The 15,743-nt window shown below is 43.8% G+C and overlaps 1 protein-coding gene and 1 pseudogene across 1 annotated transcript in view; one reads left to right on the plus strand and one right to left on the minus strand.

Moving 5' to 3' along the window:
* CCDC6 (coiled-coil domain containing 6) overlaps positions 1 to 15,743 on the minus strand; it is a 110,419-nt gene that overhangs the window by 14,392 nt on the left and 80,284 nt on the right. The window contains exons 4-7 of the mRNA XM_015104369.4: positions 14,070 to 14,173; positions 9,480 to 9,640; positions 3,670 to 3,826; positions 25 to 125 (exon numbers count right to left, since the gene is read on the minus strand). Of these exons, the coding sequence (XP_014959855.2) occupies positions 25 to 125; positions 3,670 to 3,826; positions 9,480 to 9,640; positions 14,070 to 14,173 (523 nt within the window). The remainder of the gene's footprint in view (positions 1 to 24; positions 126 to 3,669; positions 3,827 to 9,479; positions 9,641 to 14,069; positions 14,174 to 15,743) is intronic.
* Positions 7,723 to 8,017, plus strand: LOC105605077 (large ribosomal subunit protein eL39-like; annotated as a pseudogene).

Below are 15,743 nucleotides of genomic sequence, written 5' to 3' on the forward strand. Positions count from 1 at the left end.
AGGCAGCCGAGAACACATACTCACCAGGTGATATTGGCCGGCTTGAACTGGGAGAAGGTGTGTAAGGGATCGGGCTGGACACAGTGCGAGGTCTTAATCCTTGTGCAGACATCTCGTTAAAATACCTAAGAGGCAGGATGACATGGTTAGCGCCGCCTGCCTCCCAGCAGTTCCTCAGAACGCTCCCCTGAGAAAATGTCAGACGCTCGCATCATGAGCTAGCACTGAATGTGCAGAAGGTGCCGCTGTAGCGAGGACACGTGTATACTACAGGCGCCAGAGCCAGGCTGCGGTGCTGCCTGGCACAGCGCTCTCTGCAGGGGCGTGGGTGAGGGAACCCAGGGTGTCTTTACTCAGGATGGAGGCACAGAACAGTTATGTAGGAATTCCCTGCCCCTGTCCCAAGAATGAGACACAACCATGTTGTAAGTGTATGTGGTGTGTGTGTGTGTGTGTGTGTGTGTGTGTGTGTGTGTGTGTGTGTGTGTGTGTGTGTGTGTGTGTGTGTGTGTGTGTGTGTGTGTGTGTGTGTGTGTGTGTGTGTGTGTGTGTGTGTGTGTGTGTGTGTGTGTGTGTGTGTGTGTGTGTGTGTGTGTTACTGGCTCAGTCGTGTTGGACTCTTTGTGACTTCTGCCAGGCTCCTCTGTCCATGGGATTCTCCAGGCAAGAATACTAGAGTGAGTTGCCATTTCCTTCTCCAGGGGGACCGTCCCGACCCAGGGATCAAATCCAGGTCTCCCACATTGTAGGCAGATTCTTTATGGTCTGAGCTACCAATGGGGCTCAGTGGCTACATGTAAATGCTATAATGGCTACATTAAATTGTTCCTTGAAAGGCCAACCCACACAAGCCCTCTGAGATGTATGTCACCAAATTAAAGGTACGTGGTTCCCTGAAGTGGATGTCAACTGTTTACAAGGCAGGCCTTGCTTAACAAACAGTCACATGTTTGAATGGGGGATGTAATAAAAGACACTCGGGTGAGTACCTCAGCAGGTCACACTGTGCGCGTCAGACTTCTTCCTGGATTCAGAAATCACATTAGACCTCACTCGGTGAACAAGCACAGAGAGCTGACGAGGGCAAATTTCTGCTTGAGAGACTCTCTAATAAGCGATCCTTCCCAGGCTTTCCAGCCAAAGGAAGGAACACGTGCAGACACGTCTACCCTAGAGGCAATCTTAGCCCAGATGTTTAATCAGCTCACATGAGGAACTTGAACACAGTTATTTCTAGGCCGGTTTAGTCAACGTGAAGAAAACAAGGCTCCCAAGTTTGGCATGCACCTATCAAATGCTCCCTGCTCTCTTTAGTGTAGCCCACCATGGTGCTGCTAGACCAGACGCCTTGTAATTCTGCAGCCAGCAAGGCTACTAAGACCACTTCTTGGTCTTAAACATATGTAAGTCTCAAGCGTCTATTTTCTTTCTCCCAAATGTGATATTGTCCCCAGTAGGGACAGCAGATGTCTTTATGGGCAGCTGTACGTGACTCCTGATAGTCCAACCTAAGAAAGGCAACAAGGACCCACTGCAGAGCACAGGGAGCTGCATTCAATCTTCTATATTAACCTATACGGGAAACGAATATGGGCAAGGATAGATCGATGAATATGTGTTAGCTGCTCAGTCATGTCTGACTCTCTGCAATCCCATGGACTGGAGCCCAACAGGCTCTGCTGTCCATGAAATTCTCCAGGCAAGAATACTGGAGTGGGTAGCCATTCCCTTCTCCAGGGAAATCTTCCTAATCCAGGGACTGAACCCAGGTCTCCTGCACTGCAGGCAGATTCTTTACCATCTGAGTCACCAAGGAAGCCCAGATATCTGGATTTGTATAACTTAATCACCTTGCTGTATACCTGAAACAAACACAACGTTGATTTACAACTGATATACTCTGATATATGGCAAAACCAATACAGTATTGCAAAGTAAAATAAAGTAAAAAAAAAAAGAGTGGGAGAGTGGGGCTGGGAGTCAAACCTTGTTTCTAATGCTACCATGCACACTGGACAAGTCAAAAAAAAAAAAAAAAGAAAGGCAAAGCTTCTGCAGTAAATACCAATTCTGGGGAAAAATCGATTTTTGTCCAGAAGCCTGAAGTAGCCTTAGTGTTGTCACTGTAGTCAAAATTCAAAAACAGGGGATATATGTATACAAACAGCTGGTTCACTTAGCTGTACAGTAGAAATGAACAACAGTATAAAGCAACTATATCCCAAATTTAAAAAAAAAATCAAGCACAGGGTGCTGTGTATATTAATACACCCTCTGCTCCATGTCTTCAGGTAGTTGCTAAAGTAGTAAGTTAACTAATATTCTAGCTGCTGTTTTTAGTCAAAACGGTTTTCAGAGGATAAGCATTTCAGGAAGAATGAGACACTGTCAAAAACAGTGAAATGCAGAGTTAAGGATGACAGTTTTAGAATATAAACTTCTGAGAAAAAAAGACTCACTTTTATTCCCTTCAAACAAGGAAGATAGTTTTAAAAACAGATTTAAGTCTGTTTTTATTAAAATATTTTAAATGATAAAAGTAGATCTTCATTATAAAAAAATCATACATTTTTCATGAAATGATAATACTGTCACTGCCCACAGTGAATTAATCAGAATGCCTATTAGCCCTCTGGAACTGTTCAGTAAGAGAAATGGAGTGCTGATCTGCTAAAACTGTCCACGTGTGCTCAAACAACGTGCTCTGGTGTCAACAGCAAGTATGAGTCATCACAGCCATTGGCAGACCCTGGTCAGAGACCGGCTGCCCAGTCCTGTCGGATGGCGGCTGTCTTAACAGTCACCTCTCTTCAAAGTACAGGGCAGGAGGGTGGGTAGGAAAGGGAAGGAAAATCTGTCTAGCTAACCAAAGGATGACTCTCTTATTCCAACCCATTTCTCTATGGGATAATGAAGGGTCTTGATATTGAGGCCTGGGCAGATAAATGTATTTGTTTCGTTTTTGAAAAGTAGCTGCGAAAAGGCTGAAAAGTCACCAAGTGTGTTAAAGCAAAACCTCTGGCTTTCAACAACTTTCGCCCATCTCTGGCAGACTCTTTCAGCCCCTGGACACATTTGCTTTCTCAGGCTGTACCATGCATGGCCTGCTTGTTTTTTCTGAGAACTAACATGCTCCCACCCATACTCTTAAGGGCTTCCCCGGTGGCTCAGTAGCAGCAAAAGGAGACGCAGGTTCAATCCCTGGGTCAGGAAGGTTCCCTGGAGAAGGAAATGGCAACCCACTCCAGTATCCTTGCCTGGGAAATCCCATGAACAGAGAATCCTGGCAGGCTACAGTCCATGGGGTCCAAAGAGTCGGACGTGACTTAGCAACTAAATAACAATCACCCATGCCCTGAAGAGACAAGACAGGATCAGATGAATTCAACAACACACGTCGATGCTGCCTCTCTACACGTGACCTGCCCCATGCCTCTCCTATCAGTAATTTGGGAAAGGCCATCTTCTTCATCTTTCTGTGTTTAGGGAGGATGGTCAATCGTCTTCATTCATCCCATTCTCGGCAATCACTTTGAGGTGACAGTATTCACCATGACAATAAATAGACGTTCCAGCCGTCTCCTGCCACACCTCACAGGAGGTGAAGCGGGGCTGGAGGCTGGTTTTTGTCGCCGTCGTTCCCCCGAGACTTGTGGGACGCGCACACACCTTTCGTCATCCATCTCTAAGCTGGACTCGCTCTCGGAGAGCTGCCGACAGAGGGCCTCTCTTCTCTCCATCTCTCTCTGCAGCTTCCTCTGCAGCCTCAGGTTCTCCTCTCTCATGTGACGTTCCTCCTCCAAATACTGCGCCATTTTCTCGGAATCTGAAAAGCCAGAGTTCTCGATTAAACCAAGGTCCGTGCAGTCACAGTTCACTCTTAAAAAGACAGGGCTGGTCCAGCCTCTGTGCCACAGACCAAGAACAAGACCAAGAACAAGACAGCCGTTCTCACTGCCCACACACAGGTGACATCTGGATTTCAAGTTAATTCCAAGTACCAAGGTTGATCAATGATCTGCACTTAGGGAAAAAAAAAACTGTGAAAAGCAGTGCTAAAGGGTTAGGCGGCATTAATCCCATTTCCTCGCCTTCTAAAGTGCTCTCTGTCGAGGAAGACATGCTGGAGCTATGTCTGGCCTGAGTGGTTACCAGAGCTCTCACTACCTTGCTGGAGAGGAGAGGGGAAGGGGACTAGATAGGGAAATAAACTCAGCCCATGGGCTCCCCTCAGGGCAACAATTCTGCTGCCTGTCAACACCAGACACGCTGGGGCAGGTCATCTATGGGCGCACACCCAGAGATCACACTTGTTAGCACACCCCCAGTGCAAGTGGTGGGGGTGGGGGTGGCGGGGAGGGGGCTGCACATGCAGAGCCTGTGTACTCAATGAGCTAGGTAACAGTTATAAATCTTTTTATAAAACCAGAAACTGACGTAGTAAGCACTATGTGATCAACCTTTCCAATCAGTCTAATTTTGGCTGTATGTGTTACTGTCTCCTCAATGGTGCAGTGTTTTGGAGGCAGACAGCAGCTCAGGTTCTGGGGATGGCTCTTGCTTATGACAAGTACCCCTTCCGCAGGAGCAGTTCCATATGTGGTGCAGTCAGAACTAATCGGCCCCAGGGTTAGACGCTATAGACTCAGGCTGAACCCACCAGATTATCTCTCGGAGGAATCTGAAATGTGCAACCAACATCTTCCTGGGGCTTTGGAATCCCCTTCTGCTGAGCTGTCTGCCCTCCGGAGTGACTCTGCAGGATTCTGCGGCATCCTTGTCACCAAAGGTAAAACATGACCCTCTGCTCTTTCCCGGTTTACCCTAGGCAGACCTCCCCTCTTTCCTGGTTTACCCCAGACAGAATGTGTTGCTACTAAGTAACGAAAATAACCTTCCTTCATTCCCCGCCCCCCCCCCCCCCCCCCCCCCCCCCCCCCCAGCCCCAGCCAAGGAACTTGGGAAAAGTACAATCTCCACCTACTTTTCTTTTTCCAAAAAGTACTTACAAGTTCAGAGTGGCCGTGACCACGTCTAACAGATAGTCCTACAGGATACTACCGCATATTATCAGTCTGGTTCAAATTTAAGGAAGGAAGGCAGTGACTGCTACCCTGACAATTTCTCTCCCATAAACTGAACCTATTTTGACTCCCAAGTCTACCAAATTAGTTCCAGTTTTACATAACTCAATGGAGGTCTGGCATTTTCAGCAAATAATGACTTTTGATAAGTACTCAATGATTTCCAAGAGACCATCGTGACAGAATGCATCCAAGTTTTCGAAAATCCTTATTTTAGAAATTCAAATGAAAACACCCAAATTATCAAACACTATTATGTGCACTAAATGCTAAATCTCTCGGCTGTTTTCACTCTAACCAGAAACCCTGCTGTCTAATCCAGATGCAAAAATCTCCTTAATTGAAGGCATGCTGGGAAAATATTTACAAAGTACTTTTAATATAAATGATTAAAGGTATTTCATCCAAAATATGTTCGGGGCAGAATTTTTCACTTGCTCTATCAGCCTCTTGGAATATTTATTGTTTCTAGAACGAGGGGCAGCTGTCAGAGCAAGTTGCCTTTCTTTTCCATAAAGAGAAGAGAACTGAGGATTTGTAAGGCTTTGAGAATAATTATTTAAGAGGAAACCCTGTCTTTCAAAGAAAAATGGCAATCCTTTAGCATCTGGGGAAACCAGCAGGGGGGATCCTTAAACAATAAGCTATAGACAAGAACATCAGTCACCAGGAGCGATGGCTGAAAAGACTGCCTGGCAGTTTGGCAATTAACCCAGAAGCCAGAGGCACAGAGAAGGCACCAGGCCCACAGCCTCTGGGTGTGAGAGACCTAGGCACAGATGGCTGAGACCGTGGCATTCCTTGGCTGCCCTCTACCGGCAGGTCGCTACACCTGATTTCACGGGGCTGGGTTTACTCTTGGGTCTTCCCTGGTGGCTCAGATGGTAAAGAATCTGCCTGCAATGTAGGAGACCTGGGTTCAGTCCCTGGGTCAGGAAGATCGCTTGGAGAAGGAAATGGCAACCCACTCCAGTATTCTTGCCTGGGAAATCCCATGGACAGAGGAGCCTGGCGGACTACAGTCCATGAAGTTGCAGAGTTGGACATGACTGAGCAACTAACACTTCATTTACTCTCAGGAGTCATCCTCTTTCTCCCACACTGAGCTCCCTAAAGCTTTGAAGTCACAGCTTATACTTCTGCCATCTTCAGCCACCTCACAAATTCAGTCAAAATTAGTGTCAACTGAAGGTGATTTCTAGTCTCCCAAAAGATGGTTCCTATATGATCCTAAGGTGGCCTGTACCTGGCTTTTTTTTTCCTTGGCTGGTACGTGGGATCTTACTTCCTGGACAAGGGGTTGAGCCCATGTCCCCAGCACTGGCAGCAACCTAAACATTGGACCACCAGGGAAGTCCCAAAGCCTGTACCTTCTGCATTCCCTTTCAAGTTTATGGTAAGAAAATACTCCTGCCCAGATTCCATCCAAACCAATGGAATTAAAATCCACGAGGATGAAGCCTCTCCACTGGTCTACAAAAACTCCCCTGAGGCTTCTAACGTTCATCCAGAGTTGAGAGCCATTTGGAGAGAGGTTCAAACTCAGACTCAGCTTGACTTAGAAAAAGGCCCAAGTGCCCTAGGAGCTTTCAAACGGAACTAGATTATACGACCCAAGGAGGCAGATGCAGGTGGATGAGGAAAGTCTCATGAACTTATCCTCTAAACCCAACCTAAACCAACTGTGAGCAGCTAGGAGCCACACACAGCTGCTTCAGGTCAGCTTTCCCTGTCCTCACAAAATCCAAACAGCATTTATAGATGCCTCTGCTGATATCCAGTCTCTCCAGGGACCAAACATTGCAGTAGCAAGGAAGTAGAGGAAATAAGATATCCTTCCCAAATTTATTCCAAAAATGTTGTCTGGGGAACAACAAGGCAAGTATACACAGGAAAGAAAAATACACTCGAAAGATTTCAGAAAGGGGCTGAAAGACCTTTGCCTCCCCAACACAGCAAAAACTCAAAAAAACACCCAAACCTAAAATAACTAACACTTGAGAACTCTTTGACTTGTTTTCACGGAATACACATCCATGGTGATTCTCAAACTGGGGGTACATGATCAGAATTGCCTTTATTAAAAAAAAAAATACAGATGACAAGGCTCCACCCCTAGAGTAAGCCCAGAAGCCTGTATAGGGTTAGACAGGATGGTGGCCTCCTACAGATGTCCACATCCTACTCTCTGAAGCCTGCGGCCATGCTGCCTGACGTGGCAAAAGAGACCTGTCGACATGGTGAGGTTAAGGACCCTGAAATGGGAACTCATCCTGGATTATCTGGGTGGGTCCGATGCAGCCCCAGGGTCTTTAAGGGGAAGGCGGGAGGATCAAAGTGAAAAGATGTGACAAGGATGGTAGAGGTGCGAGTGGTACCCATGCAAAGGAGGAGTCATGAGCCGAAGAGTGCAGATGCCTTCAGAAGCTGAAGCAAGCAAGCAAGCAGTTTCTCCTTTCGAGCTTCTTATAAGGAAATGAGCCCTGCTGACACCTTGCTTTTAGCCCAGTGGACCCGTTTTGAACCCAGACCTCCAAAAACTGCAACATAATAAATTGGTGTTGTTTTCAATCAGTGAGTCTGCCTCTTTTTTCTTCTTCACCATCCTAAGTGTGGTTGAATTTTCTCCTTCCCATGTCTTGCTTCTCATGAGACTTTCGGGGTCAAGCGATTCCTGGCCAAGAAACAAGAGCAGAATTGTCCCAGTCCCCAAAGGATTTGAATGAAAACTGGTAATAAAATCAGGTCCAGTTCCAAGAGAAGACATGGGAGAAGAACCAAGCTGGGTCTCAGGAGCCTCACACATGAATGGCACACATTTATGCTATGTCAAGGTCACTTCCATCCTACCATATCACTTGCATCTTAACCACACAACCGCTCTCTGAACAGCCCGCATGAGTTCTACAGAAGAGATGGAATGGCTGGCTCTCCTGTTGTGTTTCTCAGCTAGTACTCTATCTTACTAATAAATATGTGAGATCTTTTGTTGGAAATAAAATAAATGACTAAGTTTGTGCTCATTTGTTAACAGCAAGCAATAGGACACATAACACACAGTATTTCTTAAAGGTTCCCAAGATGACCTTGATGTCCCATCCCAGACACAGTACTGGACTAAAGCTTGCAACACTTCAGAGAAGAAAACATCAAGATAAGAATCACTGAAAATTTAAATGTGCATTTCATCTGACTCAGCAAGTCCATGCCCTGGAGTTTACCCTGAAGGTATTCATACACAGGTATCAAAATATGGGTACAGAGATGTTCTCTGTGGTTGCACATGGCAGCTCAAAGGGGTCTGTTGATAAGAGATGAATTAAATAAGCTACAGCATATCCATACTATCAAATACTGCACAGCCTTTAAAGGAGGAGTAAGGCAGTTCTGTATGTATTGGCAGGGGGAAAACTGCAAGAGATAGTGAAAAGAGAAAAATGCAAAAAAAAAAAAATGTTCATTGTGCTACTATTTATATAAAAGAAGTCTACACACACACACACACACACATCTGAGGACTAAATTAAAAATGTGTCAATTGTGAAAATTTGGGGGGCTGGGGGTCAGGGGTGAAAGAGACTTATTTTTTCCCTGCATACTTTGTACTGTATTATCTATTCCAATAAATTTGAACAGTCTAAAAGCTGAAATAGGAGAAACGTAAGCAAATACACAGTGACCAATCACGTATCCAGAAATTAGTTCCTTTGCTTTCCAAAAATAAAAAGAATATACTTCAGAAGCATTGATTCGTCAAGTACCATGAACAACTGTTAGCTGAGGCCCAATTTTGGTAGTAAAGAAGATAAATACTCTTCTCTGCATTAATGCTCCCAAAGTACACTGAGGCCTCCAGCATCGCTTCTGTTAGCACCATCTAAGAGATGAATACCAGGGAGCTGGTGAGGAGGAGTACTACCTCGGATATAAAACAGATAACTGATGGGGACCTACTGTATAGCACAGGAAGCTCTCTATTCAATATTCTGTAATGTCCAATATGGGAAAAGAATCCTCAAAAAGAGTGGGTGTATGTAAACGGATAACTGATTCACTCCGCTCGCTGCATAATAGAAACTGATACACACTGTCAATCAACTGTCTTCCAAGCAAAATTAATCAAAAGAAAAGAAATAGTGTCTCTGATCCTGGACCCTCCTGAAATTATGTGATTTTCTAGTATTCTTAACTATCTGCTCTGCCCTGCCCTATTATAATTTTTTTAAAAATAAACTATTCTAGGATGACAGACATAGAATTATGTACTGCCAGTGAAACACAGTGTGAATGCAATTTATGCAGATTCAAGGGGAAATCCATGTGTTTAATCAGACTCTCCCCTTGGTACGTGGGTTGCTTCTGTGGGCAGACGGCCAGTGGCAGCCAGCTACGTACGCTGCAGCTGGGCCGCTCTCAGCTGCTTCTTCAGCCTCTCCACTTCATTCTTTAGAAACCGGATGTGTCTCATCATGTTTTCTGGAGAGTCGATCTCCATGGAGATGTCTCTAGGCGATGGCGGAGCGGACACCGGCTGGTCTAATTTCTCCTGCAGGATTCTTCAGTGAAAAGAAAAGTCCAACAATGAAAGACAGTTTGTCTTTAAAAGATAACACACTGATGTGATGCTCACCATCACCTATTTTAAAAATACATAAATAAATTCTTTGTAATTGAAAAATCAATAGAGACAAAACCACACATTCTAGCCGGGAGGTTTGTTTTAACAGCATGCTCATATTAATCACCAAAATTCACTAAATTGTTTGACTCCTCTGCCCATCTTCCAGTACTTTCAATCACCCTTACCTGACAGTCAAGTCAAAGGACAGAGCTGAAGAATCCACCTTCCCTTTCTTCCTGTTAAATGGCCACTGGTAATTAAGCCTTACATAAAAAACTCTAACACTGGCTTCTGATTATCATGCCGGGCATACCCTGGGCAGTCAGGATGATTTGCTGACTAAATGGTCCACATGTTGGGCTCGAGGGAATGGAGACCCTGGAGGAATTTCCTCTCAGTACTTTTAGTTGAAACTTTAGAACTATAGATCATGAATCTTTTTGGAGGGTTGTGTCAAGTAGACAGATACACTTCTCAACTTCCCTCCTGAAAAACCAATCCTAAGATTTCCCTGATCCAGTGGCTAAGACTCTGTACTCCCAATGCAAGGGGCCCAGGTTCGAACCCTGGTCGGGGAACTAGATCCCACATTCAACTAAAGATCCTGCTTGCTGCAACTAAGACTTGGCACAGTCGAATAAATTAAAAAATAAACATTTTCAAAAAGAAAAAACAAGGGCAAGGCTAACTGGATGGAAGCCCCTTTGCTTCTGGCCACAGCGAAAGTAAAGAGTTAAAGACAAAACCAAAAAAAAAAAAAAAAAAGTACTGGGTTAATAAGTGGTGGTGCCACCTTCTCTATCAATTATTTTTAGTCTGAAGTACATAAAGCTCTAATATTTGACAAAATGACAATTTCATAAAGTTCCACGCAATAATCTGGTATTTATATATATATAAAACCTTCCACTGCTTTCTTCAAAGAAAGATTGACTGACAACAGACCTATCTGCCTCCTTTTTATAAACTGCTGGTTAAGTTTTTGGTTTAGTTTGGTTTTTACCTTTGAGTTTATCCCTTGCTGAGAAAACTAGTTGGTTAAATACTGTAATGGTCTCTCCATCTATTAGATGAAGTAACTTTTCATGATTCAATTTATTAGTACTACTTTAATAAGGCAAAACATAACTGATTCAACTACTGCTGGAACAATTCCATATAGGTACACCCTGGGTCTTCACTTTTTTTAAAAGCCTGTGGAAGATTCCCTGGAGAAGGGCATGGCAGCTCACTCCAGTATTCTGGGCTAGAGAACTGGATGAACAAAGGAGCCTGGCGGGCTAGAGTCCATGGGCCACAAAGAGACACAACTGAGCGACTAACACAACAACCCACACGTGAATCTGTTTTGCAGATCTTGAGATGAACTCAATCTATGGTTATTCATCCAAATCAAATATTTATGGCAAATATTTCTGGTCAGCAAACTAAAGTTCCTAGTGAAGTAGGTGAATGAATATTTTGAAGAAGTTTCCTTTCTACACCCAAACACACATCCCATCTACAGAACTTCCCTGCCATTGGCCCTGTTCGACTCACCCCAAAGCACACAGTGCTTAAATCTAAGGGCCCCACCAGATCTTTTTTTGGTGGGGGACTGTGTGGCATAACACGTAGGATCTTGGTTCCCCAAACAGGGATTGAACCCATGCCCCCTGCACTGAGAGCTCAGAGTCTTAACCCTTGGACCACCGGGGAAGCACTCCCACCCCAGTTCTTGCACAAAGGGATTCTAGATTACATGCGTTGCTGAGTTTTTCATATCCATGTACATATATTTAACAGTAAAAACACTAACCTTAAATATGTACAAGTAAGTCTATAAAAAATAAAGTTTTGTAGACTTTAGTAAGTCTTAAAACACAAAGATGATCATTTTGCTATTAAAACCTCAGCCTTCCTCATGAAGTACATTCTAGAGATATGTGATCAGTCAAGGTACACAGCACACATCCTAAGCAGTTCAGAAAATAACTGGGGAAGCGAGTTCAATATGGTAAAAAGTTGCAATTGAAGTTATCCTTCAGAACAACTCAGGGGTGTACAATAGTGCCTTATCTAATTTCTTCATAGCCTCCAACATCAAATTAAAAGAAATTCTACCAGGACAGTAAGAGGGGAGTATAAAGATGGACCAACAGAAGCATAGTTCAGTTTAGCTGCTCAGTCATGTCCGACTCTTTGCGACCCCACGGACTGCAGCACACCAGGCTTCCCTGTCCATCACCAACTCCCAGAGCTTACTCGAACTCATGTCCATTGAGTCGGTGATGCCATCCAACCATCTCATCCTCTGTCATCCCTTTCTCCTCCCACCTTCAATCTTTCCCAGCCTCAGGGTCTTTTCCAATTAGTCAGTTCTTCTCAGCTTCAGCATCAGTCCTTTCAATGAATATTCAGGACTGACTTCCTTTACAATTGACTGGTTTGATCTCCTTGCAGTCCAAGGGACTCTCAAGGATCTTCTCCAACACCAGTTCAAAAGCATCAATTCTTCGGCACTCAGCTTTCTTTATACGCCAACTCTCACATCCATATGTGACTACTGGAAAAACCACAGCTTTGACTAGACGGACCTTTGTTGGCAAAGTATTTTATGTCTCTGCTTTTTAACATGCTATCTAGGTTGGTCATAGCTTTTCTTCCAATTCCAAGGAGTAAGAGTCTTTTAATTTCATGGCTATAATCACCATCTGAAGTGACTTTGGAGCCCCCCAAAATAAAGCCTCTCACTGTTTCCATTGTTTCCCCATCTATTTGCCATGAAGTGATGGGACCAGATGCCATGATCTTAGTTTTCTGAATTTGAGCTTTAAGCCAACTTTTCCCCTGTCCTCTTTCAACAAGAGGCTCTTTAGCTCTTCACTTTCTGCCATAAGTGTAGTGTCATCTGCATATCTAAGTTTACTGATATTTCTCCCAGCAATCTTGATTTCAGCTTGTGCTTCATCCAGCCTAGCATTTCGCATGATGGACTCTCCATAGAAGTTAAATAAGCAGGGTGACAATATACAGCCTTGACACATTCCTTTCCCGATTTGGAACCAGTCTGTTGTCCCATGCAGTTCTAACTGCTACTTCTTGACCTGCATACAGATTTCTCGGAGGCAGATCAGGTGGTCTGGTATTCCCATCTCTTTAAGAATTTTCCATAATTTGCTGTGATCCATACAGTCAAAGGCTTTGGCATAGTCAATAAAGCAGAAGTAGATGTTTTTCTGGAACTCTCTTGCTTTCTAATTTGATCTCTGGTTCCTCTGCCTTTTGCAAATCCAGCTTGAACATCTGGAAGTTCATGGTTCACATACTGTTGAAGCCTCATTTGGAGAATTTTGAGCATTACTTTGCTAGCGTGTGAGATGAATGCAACTGTGCAGTAGTTTGAACATTCTTTGCCATTGCCTTTCTTTGGGATTGGAATGAAAACTGACCTTGTCCAGTCCTGTGGCCACTGCTGAGTTTTCCAAATTTGCTGGCATATTGAGTGCAGCACTTTCACAGTATCATCTTCTAGGATTTGAAAGAGCTCAGCTGGAATTCCATCACCTTCACTAGCTTTGTTTCTAGTGATGCTTCCTAAGGCCCACTTGACTTCACATTCCAGGATATCTGGCTCAAGATGAGTGATCACACCATCGTGGTTATCTAGGTCGTGAAGATCTTTTTTGTTTAGTTCTTCTGTATATTCTTGTCACCTCTTCTTAATATCTTCTGCTTCTGATAGGTCCATACCATTTCTGTCCTTTACCGAGCCCATCTTTGCATGAAATGTTCCCTTGGTATCTCTAATTTTCTTGAAGAGAGCTCTAGTCTTTCCCAGTCTGTTGTTTCCCTCTGTTCTTTGCACTGATCACTGAGGAAGGCTTTCTTATCTCTCCTTGCTATTTTTTGGAAATCTGTATTCAGATGTGTTTATCTTTCCTTTTCTCCTTTGCCTTTCACTTCTCTTCTTGTCTCAGCTATTTGTAAGGCCTCCTCAGACAACCATTTTGCCTTTTTGCATTCCTTTTTCTTGGGGACGGTCTTGATCACTGCCTCCTGTACAATGTCATAAACCTCCGTCTATAGTTCTTCAGGCACTCTGTCTGTCAGATCTAATCCCCTGAATCTATTTGTCACTTCTACTATATAATCGTAAGGGATTTTATTTAGGTCATACCTGAATGGTCTAGTGGTTTCCCCTGCTTTCAGGAGGATAGGCTATCAACATTTTCCCCATTTGTCAAATTAAAACAGCGTGCATCCACCAAGGCATTAAAATGTCCCAGTGTTACTCCTTGGTCACATTCAGCACGGTCCCCTGACCCCACCTCCAACACACACACATTTACATACACTACACAGAACAGCAAGACTAAACAAACCGCTTTTCAGCTTCAAGTTTATCCATCCTCTTCCAGAGACGGTTCACTAGTGCTTCTTGTTCTTGTTCCAAAGTATTTTCAAGGTCAATCTTCTCCCGTCTCAACTGGAGAAAAAGAAAGAAGTTTTACTGAGAATTGCAGGCCACTTAAACTTTGTTAGTTAGATTTTTTTGATTGGAACACTAGGATCCCTTTCCATGGAGAAAACTGCAAAGAAACGGTCAATTTTCTGGCACAGACACATTAAGTGCATTTAGTTCTTAAACTTTAATTGAGAAAACTGAGATACGTTCCTTCTTTGATGTTAACACTTAATTGCTCTCTGGTATGTGGATCACAGTGGTTGCTTCAGCAGTTACTCAAGGCACATGCAAAGTCTTCCTTAAAGAGAGTTTGAGGAGCTTTGCTTGCCAGTTGTCCCAGGACATAAATGGATTTGTCTCCCTAGTCCTGCATGCATTTCAACATTAAACCAGAAAGGTTGTACTTCCATTTACAGAAATAACTCCAGCACTGAAGACAATTCTACCAAGTGGTTAATGGGTACATAGAAATGTGTCCTAAGATACAAAAACATGTGCGAAAAGGATAAACACCACATTCACAATACTGGTTACTTCTGGGGAGGAGGGGAAGAAGGAAAATGTGATTTAGGGGAAGGCAAACGGTTGCAGAGGGAACCCCACACTGCATGCTACTTCATAAAAGGAAGCAATTTGGGGAAGCAATTAATTTAATCTATTAACATAGAAAGTGAAAGCGTTAAGTCACTCAGTCCTGACTGTTTGCGACCCCATGGACTGTAGCCCTCCAGGCTCCTCTGTCCATGGGACTCTCCAGACAAGAATATTGGAGTGGGTTGCCATGCCCTTCTCCAGGGGATCTTCCCAACCCAGGGATCGAAGCCAGGTCTCCCTCATTGCAAGCAGATTCTTTACTGTCTGAGCCAACACAGAACAACAAGCAGTAACTGAGACCAACAGCAGACACAGGGGAATAGGGATGTAGCAGAGAACTGAGGAATCAGAAAGGTCTGCCCTCTGGGGACTTTTTTGGTTGGCCAAAACGTTCATTCAGGTTTTTCCATTACAGCTTGTGGGAAATGCAAATGAACTTAATGGCCAGCGCAATACATTCTAGTAGTGGTAAAGACATTAAAAGAAACCATTTATATATTTTAGTAGAGAGTGAGAAAGATATGAAGAAAAAGAGGGCTGGTGATGGGGACAGAAAGTGCCATGATCAACAGAGTTCACAGCACCAGGAAGAAGGAAATATATAGTATCACTTTTTGTATACTTGTCTATCTGCTTGGGACATTAAGTAATTTTAACAGAAATCATTTTTTAAAAAGGGGGCAATGTTATATCACTGCCCCCATGCTGTCTCTTCAACCAACTGTAATTTATCTTTTCAACCACTGACTTAACAGATTATTTCTGATTGCACAGCTACACAGCTGTCCAGGTATTAACAGCAGAGTTCACACTTCTTTAGCAGGTGAGAGGCAAGCCCCTCACTGAGCAAAGACCCCTATGTAGACATAAAGTGAGACCAATTCCATGGACAAAATGCAGCCTTTTACAGCAAGCAAAGCAGACATACCTTACTCCACCAGTCAATGAGCCAAGATCGCACAGTCAATGGAAAACATAGCTTCATTGTACTTTCTTT

This window comes from Ovis aries, chromosome 25 (genome assembly GCF_016772045.2).
Source record: "Ovis aries strain OAR_USU_Benz2616 breed Rambouillet chromosome 25, ARS-UI_Ramb_v3.0, whole genome shotgun sequence".
NCBI lineage: Eukaryota > Metazoa > Chordata > Mammalia > Artiodactyla > Bovidae > Ovis > Ovis aries.